Below are 22,117 nucleotides of genomic sequence, written 5' to 3'. Positions count from 1 at the left end.
AGTTACAGATTGTGGATGTGGTGGGTTATAGCTGCAATCCACAGTAAGTTAAAACTTTTGAAAAGTGTGTTAAGACTGTGCAACATTTAGGTAATATACTCTTTTCATTTTCTGTAGGACTAAGAAAATGTAAATGTAAAAATGTAAATAGGTTAATAGTCATTGATGCACACATGTGCAGCCCCATAAAGATTTCAAAAGAACCCAAAATATGCCAGTAAATGTTGCTTAGTAATCAAGAAATGTCTGTTCAGTGGCAGAAAATAATTAGATGCAAAAAATATCATCTTAATTCTTTTCAATTTAGATATATGTTGATCTTTTGGCATCACAGGATTTTATAACTTTGGTTCTTTTAAGTTTTGATAAAAACTGGTTAGACAGAACAAAAGACAGAAAGGGCACATGGGGGTGATGTAATATACACGTACGGAAAATATGCCTGACAGTGAATGGAAAAATCTTGGCAGGACAAGAAAGAAAAGGTGGCTTTGATGAGAGACACAAGTTCAAGACTTTACAAAATTGGTCGCACATCTTCAATAGCTGATTCTAGTTTATAGTGAATCTATTTTTATAAAGACCCAGACAGGAGATTGAAAATAAAAACACACTTCATTTTTCTTTAAATGGGAGTTACTTTATTTTAGCATGGTTATGGACAGAAGCTTTTACTTATGAGAACAAAAAAATCCTTAATAGTTTTGGGATGTCATAGAACAACCTTTCCCCCCCTCTAAGCAGAGTCCTCTGTAAATGCAGTAGTAATACATGTCTATCTACACTTCTGGCTACTCTGCCTACAGCATGTGGCATCAGGGAGAGTTATGCATAACATAATCAGTTAAGATTGTTTTCTCTTTCCCTTGAGGCACATCCATTAAGCATGCCTTATAAGGGATATAGGATAATAAAAACCAAGATTCAAGAGTACCACAAACATCCTAGTAAAATAATCAATGATTAGTTCCCTTTCTACCTAATCCACAGAATGATCTATCACTGGGAAATGTGGCAAGGTATCATAATCTAAAAAATCCCCACTGTAACTTATGCTTTAATGAATTTAGGTCTCAAGTCCACTCAATGTTCTATCCTTAGAAACAGGGTTTAAAATGAGCTGTTAACCTTACATACTTGAATCAACTGTTAAAGAAGGACTTTGACATAGAAATACAGATTAGACTGGAAAGGACAGATTTAATTTGAAAAAGAGGTCACTATCTGAAAACCAATGAATAACTTTTGAAGCAAGAGAAACACAGAAATAGAGTGCCTGCAAATCTTTACATGATGTTCAAATAAATTTTTCAAACACCATTTTTTTTGTCTGGAAGCAAGACATATTTATCCAGAAGGGAAATATTTTCTATTTGCTTGATTTGATTATTTTGTGATATTAATGAACCATAAGGGATCTGATAAAGTGTAAATACTGACTTAAAAAAGCAGTTAATAAAGTGTTGCATTTACATAAGAGAAAGTGATACTACTTACATCTTAAGGGTAAATTGAAAGATAGTTTGACCCATGTATCTAAGTCACTGTCAATGGTGTAAGACTGAGAAGGAATTTAGAGCTTTGGATCAAAGTGTTCATTGGGTCTGTCACTACTCTCATACCTTAGGTCAAATGGCTTTAACATACCATAGGCTAGCGGCAGAGAGATAATACCTACATACAAACTGACTTCTATCCCAGTCCTTTTTATTGTGCCTTAAAAATCAACTCAAAGCCGGGTGCCAGGGTCTCAAGCCTGTAATCCTATTCACTCAGGAGGCTGAGATCTGAGGATCACTGTTCGAAGCTAGCCAGGGCAGGAAAGTATGTGAGACTCTTACTCCAATAAACTACTCTGAAAAAGCTGGAAGTGACACTGTGGCTCAAGTGGTAGAGTGGTAGTCTTGAGCATGAAGAGGCTCAGGGACAGCATCCATGCCCTGAGTTCAGGCCTAGGACAGGCAAAACAAAACAAAAAAGCAAAGAAAAAAATTAATTAGTGTAAAAGGCCTGTACTAATCAAGTCCTGGATGGAAAATACAGTTCACAGAGTTGAAAGTAAACTGGAAATCACTTCTTTATGATGAATTCTAAGCAGCAGCAGCAAAAAAAAAAAAAAACAAACCCAAACCCTATCTTCTTTCTTCAATAGCTGTCTTTACTTTTCTTTGAACCTAGAACATGAATATGAATACAGAGTTGCTCATGCTTACAAATGTGCATGCATTTTTTTGTTTATAATCCCATACATTCAGAACATAGGAATGGCATTTTGAATAAGAATTAAAGGTAAGAAAGATTAAAGAACTACTCATAAGACATGATTTCAGTTTTGACTTCCATACAAGTCAAAAGTGAAAATATACTTTCGCAGAAACAGTAGAGACCCTTTGATATAAATATAGAACTGAGACTAACCCAAGCAAAGTTAAATATGTTCCAGAGATTGCAGTGATATTTTCATTAATAAATCCCAAATCTTAAGGGAACAGGCATTCTAACAAGTTGGAATAGTTAATTAGCTTTTAAAACTTTCCTTCACAATCATGACACGAAGGGCTTTTAGGGTCTCATTTAAAAAACAGATGCTTTGGCTATTTGCTTTTTAAACCATAAATATTAAACCAAAAGTTATTTATAGATATGATATACTCATGGCACTCTTAGCTATTAGCTCTTTTTCAAATAGCAATTCAGACATAATAAATACAATCTTTTTAGTTTATTATTCTATTTTGTAAGATTTTCCATTTTTAAAAATTCTATTTATTTACAACCTGCCTGTTCTAAAAGAGATGGAAGGTGGGGCTTTCAATTAAGTTTATAAAAAAAGCATAGCCTCCAAACTTTAGAGTCAAGGAAAAAAAAAGCTAAAAGCTTTTTATCATAACCTTTTAATTTTATCCTCTTGCTTACGGGCATGCTGCTTAAGTAAAATGTTCTCATCACACAAACGTAAAAATCTGTCTTCCAGTTCCTCACGACTGACACGTGACACTGCTTGGCGGGACTTCATCGTTCGGGCTGCTGCAGTTTCTGAAAGAAATACAAAGTAATTAATTATAAGATTACTTAAAATAGCCTCTCAAAGCGCTAACTGCTGATCCTAAAATAATTTCCCATATACTCAGATTTTTTTCTTTTGTGATTTATTTCCTTTGTGATTTCTTTAGAAAATGTTGGAGCATTGTTCACAACAACAATTTGAGTTGAGAATAAAGCCTTAGTGATATTTTATATACAGAATTAGAGATCTAAATAATAACAGTATTCTTTAACATGTATTCAAATCATTATATTTTCAAATTATAAACTGGAGCCCTGATTACATAGACTTCTTAATTTGTATTCTGAAAAATAAAAATTAAAAGTCAAAAGTCAGACTCTGCCTGGGGATGTAACTTGGTGATAGAGTGCTTGTCTAACATGTACAATGTTTTGCATTTACTTGCAAGCACTCCAGGAAAAAGCCATAGTATCTGAACGCATTTTCTATCTCCTTCTTTCCTCTCCTCCCACCCTTTATCCTCCTTCCCTCTCTCCCCCTTTCTCCCTTCCTTCCCCAAAACAAGTGTTAGTATAATTCTGTGACACAATATAATTAAGATAGATATGAGTGTTAGGTTATAGAAAACTATAAAAATTACAAGATCAAACAAACACCCCCTCTAAAATTAAAACACTGTAATTTGAAATCTTTACAACTTTACAACTCATTTCTATGTATGCTATTTCATATTTTAAAAAGTTGGCACAGTGGTAGAGTGCTTGCCTCGCATGCATGAGGCCCTGGGTTCGATTGCTCAGCACCACATAAGAAGAAAAAAGCCGGAAGTGGCGCTGTGGCTCAAGTAGTAGGGCGCTGACCTTGAGACAAAGAGTTGAGGGACAGTGCCCAGGCCCAGAGTTCAGCCCCCACGACCGACCAAAAAAAAAAAAAAAAAGTTTTATACCCTTTTAGCATGTCCATGTATTTTTTAATAGATGATTACTTTTGTTCTTTCCATATACCTTGCAGTATGTCAATTATAAATATTCTTCAGTAGAAACAAATAACAAACTCATAAATTAAAACCCTGTGGTTCCTAGGTGCTGGTGACTCATATCTGTAATCTAGCTATTTGAGAGGCTAAGATTGGGAAGACTGAGGATCAAAGCCAGTGGGGCAGAACAGTCAGAGACACTCCATCTCCAATTAGCCAGCAAAAATTACTGGTTGGAATTGTGGCTTAAGTGGTAGAAAATCAGCCATGAGCAAGCATGTAGAGTGAGCACAAGGTTCTGTGTTCCAGTTCTGATATTGGCATACGTAAAAAAAAAATCTTATAGTTGTTAGCTGAGGACAATAATTGAATTTACAAAGTAACAAAACAAAATAAATGCTTTGCATATTTAAAGTTTATCCATATACCTGACACTCCCTTTGTATAACAAAGCTTATGTATTTTTTACTTTTAATAATAAAATCTGTATAATCATATTCATCTTTTCCAATGAATAATACACTGACCACCTATCTGAGGTAAATGTGGCTGTTAATACATTGTTCTGATTGAAAAGTATGTGAAGATTCCTTAGGTGGAATATTCTAAATCCCTAGCCCTCTTGATGGCAAATTTAGTGGCATGAGGGAATGAATGGCACACTGTTTATCCAAATATAAACATAGCCCTGTACTCTATTGCTCTTTAAAGCAGTGCTTTTCTTTCTCAATTTGAAAGTGCTCTTTAGCTCTATAGCAACAACTAAGTGATAAAAGGAAAAAGAAAACCTTTAATGTGTATTAATTTGATTGAAAAGTCACTATCACTTGCATAAACAGGCCATTTTGATACTCTACTTGAAAGGCAAAAATTTTTAAATATGGCATTTCCTCCTATATAAAATTTAAACAAAAAGAAATGTTTTTAATGGTGAATGTGATTTAAACCAGGCAATTCAGTTTGGAGGCTTGATACTCTATGCAGTTTTTCCTGATGTGTGGAATTTTAAAAAGATGATTTATAACAATTCTTTATCAGGACAGAGGGGGATCTTGGATTTGCTATGAGCTGTTGATAATTGATGCATGCAGTAAAATACCATATGTGTTCTTAAGTCTCCATCTTGTTTAGTCCAATCAAGAGCTATATAGTTACTTAAATGGTTTGGTTTGTATGAATATCAGAAATACTTTAAATTAAAAGTAAAGAAATCACTGATCAAAGTTCATAACTGTAATTAGGAACAGGTGGCCATACCTTGTAACCCTCCCACTCCAAAGAGGTTTAGACCTATATCTTTCACAGGCAGGTCTCCTGCAGTCTCATCAGTGGGACCAGACATGGCCTATCTGTGGAAAAAAGAAAATTCAAGCGACCCCTTTCCAAGTTATTACATTAACTATGCAATGGAATGAACCAAATAAAATGAATAAGGGACTAGAACTTTAATGGACATCTTATTGCCCACATGTGCTGCTTGAAGAAGATGAAAGCTTCTATTCTAAAAGTAATACTGCATTCAATCATGGAGACCCATGTCTCTTTCAACAGTGTATTTCCTACAGTTTGCTTAGGAAATGAGGTAAGATTATCATTTGTCCTTTTCTCTTTTAATTCCTCTATCTGAAATAAAACGAACTCTTCCAAATTGAAGAAATACCTCCTCTCTAACCCCTCTCCAACCACAAAGAAAAAGCTAGGTCAAGAACCTGATTCAAACGCTTATTATATCATTTAGCAGCTGGTTAAGTCATGCAAACTTCTTTGAGTTTCAGTGTTTTCATTTCTAAGATAGAGTAAATCATACCTATTTCATAGTTATTCTAAAAGTGAGTGAAATGGCACATTAAAAGCATTTAGCAAAAGTGTTTAGGATGACAAACAACAGGCTGAACATTATCTTTTGAATTGAGGTATAGATTAGTGAGTCATTTTAAGTTTTGTGAAAAGTTTCATAATTTTTCAGCTGCCACTGTTGCCACAAAGCCTAGGTCCAAGGGATTACTACCTCAACATGTAAGTTGTCCAGCTAATATTCTTCATAGAGATGTAACACAGTGTCTTTATTTTGTCTTACAGATACTGTTTGTAGGGATGTAACACAGTGTCTTTATTTTATATGTTAATACTTTGTAGGAAAAATTCTATATTTTTCATGTCAACCCACCTAGAAAAGTTAAATGGAAACAGTCAAAGAAGATACCATAGAAAGAGGTTCCCAAGTTCTAGAATGTTGGTCCTAGAATGTGAAGACCAAGAAAGTAGCAAGCTTATTTGTCTTGAGGCTAGCTCAGGAATTCACTAAATAGTTGTTTTGGTGGATGAAGTCCATGGGGCATCAAGGTCTGGAAATGCAGACAACATTAAAATTATCAAGAAGCATAAACATAAACTGTGAAAATGATTACTTTTCCTCACAGACTTTCAGGTTTACTTTACAGTAATAATGATGAAGAGGATGATGATGTTCACATTTATTGACTGCTTACAGTGCTTAAAGGAGAAAAGGTCCTAAGTACTCTACTTAAAGAGGAAAGATTCATATAATCAGAAGCGAAACCATAGAATGCACCACTTAGTTAATTCACTAATATGGGTGAATTAACAACCTCACAATACCCTTGTGAGTTGTTATTCCTGTCTTACAAGTGAGGAAGCTGAGGCACATTAGGTAACTTGGCCATGGTCACTCATCTAGGAGGTAATATTCCTGGCTGTGCCAATTCAGAAGGGGAGATGTTACTGGCCTCTAATGGTTAGATACCAGGAATGAGATTCAGCAACCTACAGTGCATCAAGTCCACGATAATGAATTGTCTGGCCCAAAACATTACTAGCGGGTTACTGCACAATGCTCCATGCCTCTCCACCACTAGCCCTTGCCCTCCCTGCTTGCTTGGCATGCTCTGTTCCACGCTCTGCAATTAGCCTTTTGCATGAACAGCTGGCCCCTCATTCTTTGAAGCTCAGTTCAGCTCTCACCTCCTTGGGCTTTCCTGGATCATTCCATGTTGCTCTTCCCAAATTCTCCACAGCTCATTTCTCCACTGCAATGGCGTCTAGGTGATATAATCTCATCTTTTTTTTTTTTTTTTTTTTACTAGCTTATAACTTTGCACCAATGAAGTATACACATTCTTGAGATGGGTATTGGTCTTGGGTGGAAAAGTGTCTGATCCACAGTGGGCAAGAAAAAAAATCTTTCGCTGAATGAAACAGTCACCGAGACTAAAATGGTAAACAAAGTCCCTTGCCTTTATAGCATTAACAGGCTGAGGGTGTACCAACCAATTCCGAATCCTGGGCAATAGCGTGAACTGTGTTTGTGCCCCTCGATGTGGCGCATCGGGACGGGGACGGTCCCTCTCCTCAGTGAGGGTTCACGGGTGGGGTGTACGTACGATTTCAAACTAGACCTGAGCGTGAGGACAAAGCGCGGGCTGTAGGATGGGCCTGGACATGGCTGGGCTGCTTTTTACACAAGAACTCCAGGGCCTTCTCCAGGCTGCAGAGCGAACCCACGAACCCAGCCCGGGCTGCGGAGGGAGGGTCCGCCAACTTCCATTCACCACCCCCACCCCCCATCTTTTACCACAGTACTTACCACCTCGCTTTCCAGGCCGCTAGCTACCGTTGCTATAGCGCCGAGTGGAGCGCCAGCCTAGAGGAGCACGGGAAAAACTGGTAGGCCACATTGCCCTCTGGGAAATGCAGTTCTCTTAGGTCTCCAGGCTAGAGGCGCGCTGCTGAGCGGCCTACGCTCCCCCAACGTAGTGACTTCCAAGCCTCCAGCGTGTCCGTGCGTCATGCAGGGCATGCTGGGAGGCGTAGTTTTTACGGCTCTGAGTAAGAATAGTACTGGACGGCCACAGGACCCGGAGAGAACTACATGTAGGAGGCGGGTCCAGAACGAGAGGTCAACGCGGCTCGCGGCGGCGAAGGCGGCTTCTGTGGTGGCAGCATGAAGCGTACCCAGACGGCGGAGGAACGGGAGCGCGAAGCTAAGGTGTGGCGAACTTATGAGGTCCAGGGCTCTTCCCGTGTTGGGAGATAGGTGCAGGGAACCCTGAGGGCTTGTTTTTTTTGTGGGCGAATGCCTGGTGTTGAGCCAAGGGTTGACAGGGCCTGGTCCTGGTCTGCAGGGGACTTGGAGACCTGTACAGAGTGTGTGTGTGTGTGTGTGTGTGTGTGTGTGTGTGTGTGTGTGTGGTGTATGGGGTAAATTAGTATTGTTCAGGATGCAGGACAAGCCTCTGTGTATGTGTAAATTAGTATTCCTCAGTATTCAGGACAGGCGTGTGTGTGTGTGTGTGTGTGTGTGTGTGTGTGTGTGTGTGTGTGTGTGTGTGTGTGTGTGTGTGTGTGTGTGTGTGTGCTTGGTAAATTAGTACTGTTCTGTATAGAGGACTGGACCTGTGTGTGTGTGTGTGTGTGTGTGTGTGTGTGTGTGTGTGTGTGTGTGTGTGTGTGTGTGTGTGTGTGTGTGTGTGTGTGTGCTTGGTAAATTAGTACTGTTCTGTATAGAGGACTGGACCTGTGTGTGTGTGTGTGTGTGTGTGTGTGTGTGTGTGTGTGTGTGTGTGTGTGTGTGTGTGTGTGTGTGTGTGTGCTTGGTAAATTAGTACTGTTCTGTATAGAGGACTGGACCTGTTTTGTAAGGGACTTGGACACATGGGACAGTGGTATGTGTATCAGTTTTGTAAATTAATGCTGCTCAGGAAGCAGTGCAGCTCAGAAATTAAAACCAAAGCACCTATTTTCTTGTCTTGCTTCTGAACCTATTTCTTGGCTCAATTTGTAGCCACACGGCCTCAGTTTACTGGACATTCTGTTATCATTCCAGCTTTGCTTTCTCATTCACAGTCTCTGAGGACTGAGAGCTGCTTAGATGAAATATCTATGTGGTCACATATGTTTATTTGGAATAGTTAGTTGCCTCAGTGGGCAGCTGACATAGTCTGACTTCAGCACTGTGGATGTGAATTTCTATTCTCTGCCTTGGGATGACCATGATAGTTGCCCATGGTGATTTATTTATTTTCAGTATTTATTTTATTGTGTATCAGACACTTGCATTAAGTAAATAATACCTTATTCCATAATATTAGCATAGCACATTGAAAGGATCAACAGTCTAGTTTCACTGATGAAGAGCTCAGGCTAAGAAAAAGTGAAGGCTTTCCTTTCCCCTGTTCCCAAAGTTAGGTCCTACGGATTTGTGAATATATTGGACATCTCTCTACTTTTGTCCATTTCCTATACCTGGATTTCAACCCTCCTATGCTTTCTGCAAAGCTAACAGTCCTGCTCTGCCAAAGATAGCTTTTTTTGTTGTTGTTGTTTAGATTGGTTTTGAATGGTCTTGAAACTATTCTCCTTATCTTCTGAGTAGCTTGAGCTACTGCTCTAGGCTACTTTGTTTTTGTTTTTGTATTTTTTTATTGTAAAAATACTGTAGTTTTTTTTTAACTACATAACCCATGGCTTTATGCTTCCTAGACAGGTACTCTACTTCTGAGTCATGCTTCTAGACCTTCTTTGAACTGGTTATTTTTGAGATATGCTCTTGCTTCTTGCACAGTTGTAAGCCTGGATCTTGATCTGCTTAGTTTTAGGCTTCCTTTTATAGCTGGGATGAGGGGTGTGTACTAACTCACTTGATTTCTTCTGAGATGGAGTTTTGCCAACTTTTCAGCCTGGGTTGTTCTGGACCTTATGAACTCCCTGATCGTAGCCTCTCACGTAACTAGGATGATCGGCATGCACCATTGTGTACAGCTGTTGATTGAGTGGGGGTCTCTTGTGTATGCCCTCTTGTTTTGGTATCATGATCCTTCTAATCTCAGCCTCCCAAGTAGCTACTAAAATTATGGATGTGAGTCATCAGCACCCAGTTCACTTTGGCTTTGTTAAAAGTCCTCCTTGACTATAGTTATCTACTCATAAGGCTTTTGCAAGTTCTGTTTGGTATGTACTTTGTGTTTGGGAAATACTGGAAATGAAGATCAGTGGTAAATAAAACAGGTACAGTTCTTGTTGTCATAGAATTTAGTCTTAACAAACAGCGCATGTTTTCTTCTCATATGTGCAAGCTAGATCTAAAATACACCAGGACACGATTAATACAGGACTCTAGGCATTCACACACAGACCAGAGGAGGATACTCTTTAGGGAGGAACACAAAGGCACAATGCCTTTTATATGATCAGTGAGTCTGATCATATAAAATAATACTTATTGGAATAAATAAAAAGAATTTATAGTCTTAAAAGTTATTGCAGATTTACTCCTGGTTTTACAATGTCAGTTTACAAATAGCCGGAGCAAAGTTTTGAGAAAAAGGAAATGTTTTATTATTATTTGTGAAAAATAGAAGATAGAGAAAGTTGAATCTCTCAGAGCTCTGTTGTCATCTGAAAGTGTCTGATTTTTTCCCCCTGACTTGAACTCAGGGTCTGGGCACTGTGACTGAGCCTCTTTGTGTTCAAGGCTAGGGCTCTACCACTTGAACCATAGCACCACTTCTGGCTTTTTCTGAGTAGATAAGAGTTTCATGGACTTTTCTGCTCAGGAAGGTTTGGAACCATGATCCTCAGATCTCAGGCTCCTGAGTAGTTAGGATTATAGGCATGAGCCACCAGTGTCCAGCTAAGTGTCTGATTTTAAAGCAGAAATCATGGGCACATTTTGGGATATGTGATGGACTCTGTGTCCAAATCACTGTTTTGTTTTTGGCTTCACTCTGTGAGATATATCTTATTTAACATAGGTTTTACTCCTTCCTGGTAGTGGGAGGGGGAAGAGAGGGTGAGTGGAAGGGGAAGGGTTTTGATGGAGGGGAACAGAAGGAAGAGGGAAGGAGAGAAAGAGAAGGTGGTAGGACGGGAGAGGGTGAGAGATGGAGAGAGGCAAGGGGGAGAAAACAGCTCAGCTATACTGAAGAATAAAGTGTTAATCTTGGTGGGAGTGTAAATTTGTTCAACCACTTTGGAAAGCAGTATGGAGGTTCCTCAAAAGACTCCACATAGAGCTCCCCTATGACCCAGCAATCCTACTTTTGGGCATTTACCCAAATGTTTACAAACAAGACCACACTAAAGCTACCAGCACGACTATGTTTATTGCAGCACTATTTACTATAGCTAAGATATGGAACCAACCCAGATGCCCCTCAGTAGATGAGTGGATCAAGAAAATGTGGTATATATACACAATGGAATTCTATGCCTCCATCAGAAAGAATGACATTGCCCCATTTGTTAGGAAATGGAAAGACTTGGAAAAAATTATATTAAGTAAAGTAAGCCAGGCCCAAAGAAACAAAGGTCCCATGGTTTCCCTTATTTGCAATATCTAGTATATGTCTGAGTCAAGCAGAAAAGTTCAGATAAGGTGATGTTAGGGAAATGAACCCTAAGATATATACTCAAATGTTTGTTTTCTTTCTTGTGATTGTTTCTAACACATTTATAAGATGATTTCTTTGTTGCTTTGTATATCCCTCCCCCACAGTATAACCCCTGCTTTCACTTTGATGTTGGTAAAATTTGTGGAGGGGAAGGGGAAAAACAAATCGTTTAAATAGGGATACAGGCGGACCCATTGCAACAAGTCTTTATGTTGAAAATGAATTTTACAACTTTGGTGTGGGGAGGGCCGGGGGGGAGGTGGGGGAGCGGGGAGGATTGGGTGGGGGGTGAGAGAGGATGGGAAGGGATGGGAAGGGGAAACAAAGGAGGAGGAGGCTACAATGCTTGATACGAAATGTACTCATTATCTTGCCCATATAATTGTAACCCCTCTGTACAGTATTTTCACACACACAAAAAAAGTGTTACTCTTGGGTTCTCCAGCATGGGGTGGGAGGGAGAAAGGAAAGAAACAAAACACCCCAAACCACCATTTTGAATCCCTGAATAACCAGCAATGCAAGCTGGTCATACCAAAAGTTTATTTATTTTTTTGTAGTCCCACGTAGAGTTCTAGGGAAATACATTTAAGCATTTAAGATACCAAACTTAAGCTAATTGCTATGGTACATGCATATAATCCTTCTTGTATGGGTGAGGCAGGAAGATCTCCACTTTAGGCCAGCCTTAGGCCATGTAGTGAGACCCTGGGTCAAAAAACCAAAACCGAAATCAAATCTGCTCTTTAATGGCTGACTTTGTGAGACGTTCCCCAAGGGACCTGCTTAGGTATGCTTGTGATGTAGCTTGTGATGTGAGCACAAAGGGGTAAGACCCCGCTAGCATTAATATTCTACATTCATTATCCTTTCTCATGCAGAGAAACAATATTTCCTGTTGGCATTATATATCATATCTTTCTCACCTTTTGTTTTAAAGTAATTCAGAAATTCTGTAACGATTTATTGAGCACCAGTTATTTGCTATATACTGGGGTGATACTTTGGGCTAAGACAGAATCTCTGCTCCAGAGGACCTGTTAGACCATTGATATTTAGTTGTTGCCTAGGAGGTCATTATTAATATCATTAATAACAGGTTCAGAGAAGTTGTGATGTGCTTAAAGCCACTTGTATGCTAAGTGGAACTAGGAATCAGAATCTGGTCTTTGCACTACAGTTTCATAAATTTTTTTCCCTCCATTTATCTGCTTGTGAAATATTTCTTCAAAAAAGCAAGTTGTCTTCCTATTTGCCTTTGATGTTTCTTTGGTCTTTATTTGAAATAGTCTACTTCTGAAATTCTGACTAGAAGAAAATACAGGCAGTTGTTTTAAATCCTAAATAGAACTGATAACTATGAATTCTATTTTTTTCTAATAAAGTTCATTGAGGGATGATTTATATTTAGTAATCTGCAATCATTTGTAATATACAGACTGATGAGTCTTGACAGATGTACATACATGTAAAACCGCCACAGTTGGCAGAGAAGACGTTCCTATTCCTTTTGAAAGTTTCCTCTTGCTCATTTGCTGCCAACTCTCCCTCCATCTTGGCAACCACTGATGTGTTTTCTGTCACTATAGATGAATTTGTATTTTCTAGAATTTCATGTAACTGGAAACATACAGTTTGTACTCTTGGTTCTGTTTTTTCATTCAGCATAATGATTTTTGAAATCTGTGTTACTACACGTATCACTAGTTTGTTCCTTTTTATTGGTGATTAATAGTGCAGTCTCTGGCTATATCACTTATTTATTCATTCACCGGTTGCTGGACATGTAGATTGTTCTTGGTTTGGGGCTATTCCCAAACAAGCCACTGTGTAAGTCTTCCTGTTTGATCTCTATTGGGCAATGCATTCACTTGCAGTTATTTTTAACTTGTACAACACTTCTAGGCAGCCACTATTTTTTGTTCTCTCGAGTTAATCTCTTGTGGGCACTTTTATATAGATAGAATTTTCTAATATTTGGTCTTTGGTGTTGAGCTTTTTTTTCACACAAAATGTGTTTGAAGTTCATCCATGTTGTAGTGGATATCAATATTGAACTTTTTTATTCAAATACCTTTCAATATATTTGGATATGCCACAATTCTTTCCCCTGTTTTGGCTATTATATAAAATGCTACTATTGGTAGTTAGTTTATGTATGGATATGCAGTTTCATTCTTCTTGGAGTTGTTAGTCATGTAGTAAATCTCTGGTAATATTTTAAGAAACTACCAAACTATTTTCTGGTGGGCTGCTCTATTTTATGTTGCCACCAGCAGTTTTGAGAGTTGCAATTCTTTTAAGTGCCTTTCATCACTTGTTATTATCTGTCTTCTTTGATTTTAGTCATTGTAGTAAATGTGAAGTGGTATCTCATTAGTTTTTTTTTTTTTTTTTTCATGGTGGTGGGGATTAACTCAGGGACGTGGTGCTGTCCCTGAGCCATTTGGAGCCACAATGCCACTTCCAGTTTTCTGGTGGTTAACTGGAGATAAGAGTCTCATGGATTTGCCTGCCTGGGCTAGAATCAAATGGAAATCCTCAGATCTCAGCTAGGATTATGGGTGTGAGCTAGTGGTTCCTTGCATTTTTGGGTGAAAAACTATTGTGTCTGTGTTGGAAATATCTAATCCTTTGAGTTTCTAATTATTTCTTTTCATGATTCATATTTTGAGGTCATATCTATGAAGTCCATATCAATACCAAAGTCACAAAGATTTCTTGTTTGCTTTTTTTTGTGTCCGTTTGTGGGGCCTGAACTCTGGGCCTGGGCTCTGTCCCTCAGCTCTTCAGCTCAAGGCTAGCACTCTACCACTTGAGCCACAGTGCCACTTCTGGCTTTTTTCTTTTTGCTTATGTGGTGCTGGGGAATCGAACCCAGGGCCTCAGGCATGCAAGGCAAGCGCTCTACCAGCAACCTTCCCAGCCCTCTTGTTTGCTTTTTAAAGTAAACTTTATCATCTCTACAATGGGTAATTATTTTTGGCTTTCTTCTTTCTTTGTCTTTAAAGTAATTTAGATTATTTTTTTCTCCTCCTCTTCTCTTTTACTTCCCTTTTTTTTTTTTTTCCTTTTCCTCTTTTTCTATCTCTGATTTCTGTTCTTTTTTTGAGCTAGCGTCTCTCTATGTAGCCCAGGCTGGCCTGGAACTCAAGATACTCCTGCCTCAGCAGTGCTTGGATTATAGGCCTGTACCACCATATCTGGCCTCACTTTTTTTTTTTTTTTTACTATATTTTCTTCTTTATGTTGTTATGCTATAGACTTTTATACAGTTTCCAAGTCTTGATGGTGAATAAGAAAGTTGGGCTAAGTAGCTTCATATCATGATATTTATTTACATTGAAACATAAGAGCACCACACCATATTGCATGAATTTTAAAAATTGTTATTACTGTCTCAAAGTCAGGTAATGAGTATATTTCTTTTTGGAGAATGTCATCCCAGTTTTTCTCTCTTGTTTCTGCCCACAAGTTGCAGAGTCCATTTCTACATAGTGTCTGCTGAGTATGCCATGAATTAAAAAAAATTTAATATATATATATTTTTGTAAAGATACTGTACAGAGGGGTTACAGTTACATAAGTAGGGTAATGGGTACATTTTCTATCCAGCATTGTTACTCCTTCTTTTGTTTTTCCTCTACCATCCCTTTCCTACCTACCTCCCTAACTCCTCCCTCCCCTCTATGCCATGAATTTTTAAAAATGAAACTTCTTTTTTTTTTTTTTTTTGGTCAGTCATGGGGCTTGAACTCTGGGCTTTGGCTCTGTCCCTGTGCTCTTTGGCTCAAGGTGAGTGCTCTACTACGCTCTACCGCTTGAGCCACAGCGCCACTTCCTAAAATAAAATTTCTTAAAAGGCATATAGTGAAATAATTCAGATTAGATTTTTTTTTCTGTTTTTGAGAAATGTATTTTCTGTAATGGCCTTGAACTTAAACCCCATCTGTTTAAACCATGTAAATACTGGGATGATAGGTTGAGTGTTGCCAACCTGAAGATTAGAGTTAGAGCTATGGCTCTAGTATTTTTCTTACTGTTGAAATGGCAATCCACTATATATCTCAGTTTCTCCATTTTGAAAATAGGATGGCTGCTATTCTGGACTACTATGGGGCCCCAATGTGATTAAATTTGTCCCCTAAGCCAGAGATAGAGTGGGTATGGCCTCAATTGAGTTTGGTAGCCTAAGAGGCTATCTGATTTTTAGATGATACAATTTTATATTATGAACTGGATATGTAAGTTACATTTTTGCTATATTGTCTTTATTGTATATGAGCCCACCTTCTCCCTCTCTTGTGCGCGCTGTTTCTCTCTCTCTCTCTCTCTCTCTCTCTCTCTCTCTCTCTCTCTCTTTCTCTGTGTATGTGTATAATTTGTAACTTGTTATTTTTTGTAATTTCTTGTGGCTCTAGGGATAAAATTCAGGGCCTTGCCCATGATGGGCAAGATCTCTACCACTGAGTTATTATTAGTGATTGTTATTAATATTATTACTATTATTTATTTTGTGCTTGTGCTGGGCCTTGAATTCAGAACCAGGGCATTCTTTCTCAGTGTTTTTTGTTTGTTTTGTTTTGTTGCCGGTCCTGGGGTTTGAACTCAGTCAGGACTTGGATGCTATCCCTGAGCTTTTTTTCTACCTAATATTTGAGCCACAGCTCCACTTCTGGCTTTTTGGTGGTTAAGTGGAACTAAGAATCTCTCAGACTTTTCTGTCTAGGTTGGCTTCAAACTTTGATCCTTGTATCTTAGCCTCCATAGTAGCTAGAATTACAGGTGTAAGCCACTGGCACCTGGCTCCTATTTATTATTATTATTATCATTATTATTATTTTTAGTGAACCATTACAGAGTAAGGAGGAAGCATCAATCCTAAACTTAGATAGTTTAACATGTATTTCTTCAGAACAAGGGCATTCTCTTAAATGTAAACACAGCAATTAACAATTAGAAAAGTTAACATCCATATAATTCTCTTATTTAATCTAAAATCTGTATTCATTTTCTGCTAATTGTTATAATAATACATTTCAGCATTATTTTTTCCTGGCCCAGGCTTTGACCCAGGGTCATTACATTTTTCACATCCCTCTGGTGGGCTTTTTTCTCTTTTAATTTGGTTTTAATGTCATCTAAACTGTTCCTCACCTTTTCTTTGTCTTTTAAGGCATCAATAGTTTGAGAGAGTACAGGTATTTGTTCTATAAACTGGCCCTGGATTCTTGTTTGTCTAATGTTTTCATATGATTGGCTGTAGATTATGCATTTTGGCATGCATATTTTTGGGGGATAATGGAGGTACATTTATAGTCCAACTATTCATCCTGGTTGTAAAAGTATTTATTTGACCTAAGTAAACGGGAAATTTTGGAATTCAGGTATGTAAAAGTTGAAGATTCATATTAGAATCTGGGTTTTTGGCTGTCTTGGACAACTAGAATATCAGATATATATTTCCCTAAGTAGAGCTAAATCAGAGTTGCTCATTTGGATGGAAAATGTACATTCCATTTTGCATAGTCCCTCTTATCCAGGTCTTCATTTTCTGTGGCTTCATATACCCTGGGTCAACTGTGGTTCAAAGGTGTTAGTATTTGTTTTAACTCCTTTTCTCTGTCCCTCCCTTTTTCCTCTTTTTTTTCCCTCCTTTTTCCTCACCCCTTTCCCTCTTCTTCCTCCTTCACAGAACTTTCATTAGTTATAATTGTTCTATGTTATTATTAACTGTTAATAATAACATTAGCTACCACTAATATTTAATAGCTATTTAGCTGTTACTCTTTTAGATTGCCTAATTTATAAATTTAACTTTTTTTTTTTTGTGGGTCGTGGGGCCTGAACTCTGGGCCTGGGCGCTGTCCCTCAGCTCTTCAGGTCAAGGCTAGCGCTGTACCACTTGAGCCACAGCGCCACTTCCGGCTTTTTTCTTTTTGCTTATGTGGTGCTGAGGAATCGAACCCAGTGCCTCATGCATGCAATGCAAGTGCTCTACCACTAAGCCACCTTCCCAGCCCTATTATGGACTTTTCTATCTGGATTAGCTTCAAGCTGCAATTTTCCAGATCCTAGGCTCCCAAGTATCTAGAATTATAGGCATGAGTCACTGGTGTGTGTCTTAAGGTATATCCTTATGAGAAGCCTAAGACATTTTAAAAAATTGATTATGAAATAAAAAGATACTGGTGTTGAATTCCAACTTAACTTCAAAGATTTTTTGCTGGCTTGAGTTAAATCCCTTAAATATTGTAGGTAGTTTATTACTGAAATGGTTAATATTGTTACTTTTACCTGAGTTGGACTTACATTGTGACCCTCCTGTTTATGTTTCTCAAGTAATTGGGATTACAGGTTTGTGTCATTCTATCTGGATTGATTTTTTTTTTCCAGTCCTGGAGCTTGAAACTCAGCCCTGGGTACTGTCCTTGAGCCTCTCTGTGTTTAAGGCTAGTACTCTACCACGAGTCACACCACCACTTCCAGCTTTTTCTGTTTATGTGGTACTGAGGAATCGAACCCAGGGTTTCATGCCTGCTAGGCAAGCACTGTACCACTAAGCCACATTCCCAGTCCTTCTGGATTGGATTTTTAGTGAGGTCCTGAGAAGATCCTTTTGACTTTTACCTTTACCCTGATGTGGCTTACATTATGTCATCAGGTTATCTGTGGTAATTTGGAAATGAAATGGAGGCCATTTATAGTGGTAGTCCAATGTAAGGTTTGAAAAACAGACTTAGTTTCTCCTATATGCTCACAACACAGAAAAATGCTGTGACAAGATGTGTGGAATCTTTCCCACACCACCAAGCAAACCATCAATTATGCGGTAGCCACTATCTGGTGTCTTCTAATGCTATCTAGTTGGGACAACATTACCTGGAGATAGTGTCAGATCCCACAGCTGAGGGTTCAGTCCTACAAAACTGCCTTCCTGGGGCTGGGAAGTTGGCTCAGTGGTAGAGCGCTTGCCTTGCATGCCTGAGGCCCTGGGTTCGATTCCCAGCACCACATAAGCAAAAAGAAAAAAGCCGGAAGTGGCGCTGTGGCTCAAGTGGTAGAGCACTAGCCTTGAGCTGAAGAGCTGAGGGACAGTGCCCAGGCCCAGAGTTCAGGCCCCACGACCAGACCCCCCAAAAAAAACCACCAAAAAAAAAACTGCCTTCCTCTGTAGATGCCAGTTACAGGCCCACTGCTATATATTGGGGTTTGCAACAACCCTTTCTTGCAGTCCAGTAATTTTACTGGAATGGCTCCTAGAACTTAGAGAAATAACTTAGGTTTATCAGTTTATTATATGACATCATGAAAAAATAACTTAGGTTTATCAGTTTATTATATGACATCATGAAGGATACAGCTGAATAGCGAAGTCAAATGGAAGAGCTAAATACAGTGAGGTATTGTACAGGGAGTCCATACCCTTTCCAGGTATATCATCCTCTAGAAACCTCTTCCTATTCAGCTGTTTGGAGCTTCCCACCCAGTCTTTTTGGGTTTTTGTAGAAGCTTCATTATGGATACATGATTGCTTATATCATTGGCCATTGGTAATGATAATTCTGTAGTACTTTTTTCCTCCTTCAAGAATGGGGCGGGGTAGAGTAGACCTGAAAGCCCCTATCTTGAAGTTACTATAGAGACAGAAAGTGTGATACTTTTTTCTTGTGTCAACTGTGACCCTAGGAAGAAAAAACATAAGAAATGTAATTAATTAAATAACTTTATGGTATAGGGATTTGAACCAGGGTCTTGTACTTGCTAGACAGATGCTCTACCACTTGAGTCATGCCCCCAGCCCTTTTTTTACTTTATTATTTTTTTTTGGTCCAGCCGTGGGGCCTGAACTCTGGGCCTGGGCACTGTCCTTCAGCTCAAGGTTAGTGCTCTACCACTTGAGCCACAGCGCCACTTCCGGCTTTTTTCTTTTTGCTTATGTGGTGGTGAGGAATTGAACCCAGGGCCTCATGCATGCAAGGCAAGCACTCTACCACTGAGCTACCTTCCCAGCCCCCTTTTTTTTACTTTAGTTATTTTTCTGGATTTTTTATTACTCCCCCCCACTCGCCAACCAGCCTAGGACTCTGATCCCTCTTTCTATGCCTATATGTGTGGGATTACAGATGTATGCATGAATTTATTTAATCACAATTTTAAATGACATAGGATGCTTCAGAATGAAGACTTGATAGAAGTCCAGGGAAAACTATCACCTTTTATGCTTGGGTTGAAGGGAGAATAACTATGTAATGAGTTGAACAAATGTGATAGACTGAAGTGGGGGAAACTCAGCAAATCCTATCTGCTACCTTTGGCTTTTCTGCATCTTTTTTATTTATTTACTTTATATATTTGCTGGTTGTGGGGTCTGAACTCTGGGCCTGGGCACTGTCCCTCAGCTCTTCAGCTCAAAGCTACCGCTCTACCACTTGAACCACAGTGCCACTTCTGGCTTTTTCTGCTTATGTGGTGCTGAGGAATCAAATCTAGGGCCTCGTGCATGTAAGGCAAGTATTCTACCACTGAGCCACCGTCCCAGCGCCTCTGCATCTTTTTTCTTCTCAGAAATAGGTGGAACTCCTTCTTAAATGATGGGGGGGTCATGATTATTATTAGACAAGATAGGTCAGAAAATTTTTTTGGCACACAAAGTTAGGGGAAGGTTAGAGTACTATTTTTAGGTTTTATGGAAAAGAAGGGACTCAAGTTACTATTATCTGCCTTGAGGAAGAAGAATTCTAATTACTCGTTACTGTGAACAATCTGTGTCAGAAACAGTCACATTTGTGTCTTTGTATAAAGTCAGAATTTATAGAATAACAATAAGTTCACAAGCTAAGTCAATTTAGTTGGCATTCATTTGTCAAGTACTGCTTACTTTGCTTGATAGCCTTGAGCCAATTGGCAAACCCATTCTATTATTGCAGTCTTAGTTACTGCTATCAACTCTCAAATTAGACATTATACTTAACAATAATATCGAAGCTACAGAAAGCTAAAAAAAAAAGTTAAAGCTTCCAGGATTCAAAGAAACCTGGCTGAAGACAAGAGCAGAGGGCTGTTACTGTGGTAAAGGGAGTCACTGCAGGTCTTAGATAAGATGGTAATGAGCCCAGTCACTGAGCTGTTGAGGCTTTGGGGGTGTCAAAACCCAGAACTAGTTCAAGGTTCAGTGTTGGCTCAAGGAGCACAGTTTATTCCAAGCTTATTGGATATGGACTGATGGACTGGTGAATTTGCATTATATCAAGCAGGGTCTCATTATACATCAGTGGGTGCTGCTGTACCCCTGGGTTAGTGGTCTTTCCTTTTATATGATCCAGGTAAAAGGGTGTACTATTCCTGGCTTTTGGTATGTTCAGTTCACTCATGGGATTGATTTTTCTGATACAGATTATCTATCTATCTATCTATCTATCTATCTATCTATCTATCTATCTATCTATCTATCTATCTATCTATCTATCTATCTATCTATCTAATCTATCTATCTATGTGTTCATGCTTTAGTTTGCTAAGTTCATTGGTGGTACTTTTATTTATATAAGTTATTTGTCTATCTTTTCCATGGTTTGTTCTCCATAGATGGTGGTTGCTTACTTGCATAAACAAGATGTAGAGTCATTCTGCCTTATTTGCACTCAAAATGGATCAACTTCTTGTTTTTTAAAATGGAGTCACTCAGGGCAGAGCCCAGTCTGAAAACTGGTGTTTTGTTCAATGTAAAGTAACTTAGAACTGGAAACAATCATTGATCACACTTTTTAAAAGAGAAGGAGGAGCAAAAGATGAGGGCAGGAGAAGATCTGAGAGAGACTGTGGTTCTGAGGTTGCTTTTTGTTGTTGTTGTTGGTAGTGAGGCTTGAACTTGGGGCCTGGGCATTGTCCCTTTTGCTAGCCTTTTGCTCAAGGCTAGTGTACTACCACTTTGAGCCACAGCTCCACTTTTGGTTTTCTGGTGATTAATAGCCTATAAAGAGTCTCATGGACTTTTTCTTCCTGGGCAGAGTAGCTAGGATTACAGGCATGAGCCATCAGCTCCCAGCTCCAAGGTTGCTCCTGAAGTTTTCAATATCCAAGGCCAAAACATCCCACTTTGGGTTATTATTTTCTAAGCTCAAACACACAAGAATACACAAGCCTGTATTATGACCATAGAGATTCCAGGTTTAGGAGTTATTTTTTCCTGGATAAGATATGAAGAACAAATTTAGTATTTCACAATCTATGGCCAGTGACCAAGGGACTTAACAGATTACAACTTTACCTGAAAGATTCTGCTCTATTTTCCCCACCCTCAAATCCATCTTTATCTTTTGGTTAATCTCAGCTTTGTAGGTTTGCTTTTTTTTTTTTTTTTTTTTTTTTTGGGTCCGGTCGTGGGGCCTGAACTCTGGGCCTGGGTGCTTTCCCTCAGCTCTTCAGCTTAAGGCTAGCACTCTACCACTTGAGCCACAGTGCCACTTCCGGCTTTTTTTTTTCCTGCTTATGTGGTGCTGAGGAATCGAACCCAGGGTCTCATGCATGCAAGGCAAGCGCTCTACCACTGAGCCACTTTCCCAGCCCTAGGTTTGCTTTTTTAAATGAAAGAAGGTTTATTTATTTGATCATAGTTTCTGAACAACTTTGAGTACCTTTCTTAAAAATTAAGAAGTGAGCTTGGATGCCTGTGGCTCATGCCTGTAATCCTAGCTATTCAGGAGGCTGAGATATGAGGATCAG

General features: G+C 38.9%; 3 protein-coding genes across 9 annotated transcripts in view; 2 read left to right on the top strand and 1 right to left on the bottom strand.

Moving 5' to 3' along the window:
• Positions 1 to 7,667, bottom strand: part of LOC138807199 (protein fantom) — a 96,198-nt gene extending 88,531 nt beyond the window's left edge. For 2 of the 3 annotated variants that reach the window (XM_069992769.1, XM_069992772.1), the window contains exons 1-3: positions 7,588 to 7,667; positions 5,241 to 5,332; positions 2,892 to 3,036 (exon numbers count right to left, since the gene is read on the bottom strand). In XM_069992769.1, the coding sequence (XP_069848870.1) occupies positions 2,892 to 3,036; positions 5,241 to 5,325 (230 nt within the window). In that variant the 5' untranslated portion in view covers positions 5,326 to 5,332; positions 7,588 to 7,667. Of the gene's footprint in view, positions 1 to 2,891; positions 3,037 to 5,240; positions 5,333 to 6,965; positions 7,395 to 7,587 lie in introns of those variants that run through there. The other variant, XM_069992771.1, reaches the window with a different exon arrangement.
• A 216-nt stretch (positions 7,668 to 7,883) lies between these two features.
• Positions 7,884 to 22,117, top strand: part of LOC138807197 (alpha-ketoglutarate-dependent dioxygenase FTO) — a 385,313-nt gene continuing 371,079 nt past the window's right edge. For all 4 annotated transcript variants that reach the window (XM_069992766.1, XM_069992762.1, XM_069992763.1 and 1 more), the window contains exon 1: positions 7,884 to 7,989. In XM_069992766.1, the coding sequence (XP_069848867.1) occupies positions 7,945 to 7,989 (45 nt within the window). In that variant the 5' untranslated portion in view covers positions 7,884 to 7,944. The remainder of the gene's footprint in view (positions 7,990 to 22,117) is intronic.
• The window catches only part of LOC138807198 (renin receptor-like), a 92,480-nt gene continuing 78,282 nt past the window's right edge, over positions 7,920 to 22,117 (top strand). Inside the window, exon 1 of one of the 2 annotated variants that reach the window (XM_069992768.1) lies at positions 7,920 to 7,989. The gene's annotated coding sequence lies outside the window, so the exon portion shown is untranslated. The remainder of the gene's footprint in view (positions 7,990 to 22,117) is intronic. The other variant, XM_069992767.1, reaches the window with a different exon arrangement.

The sequence above is a fragment of the Dipodomys merriami genome, unplaced genomic scaffold (assembly GCF_024711535.1).
Source record: "Dipodomys merriami isolate MVZ:Mamm:240054 unplaced genomic scaffold, mDipMer1.0.p SCAF_415, whole genome shotgun sequence".
NCBI classification, from domain to species: Eukaryota; Metazoa; Chordata; class Mammalia; order Rodentia; family Heteromyidae; genus Dipodomys; species Dipodomys merriami.
The sequence above is the reverse complement of the archived record's forward strand: the minus strand, read 5'-3'. Positions and strand labels throughout refer to the sequence as shown.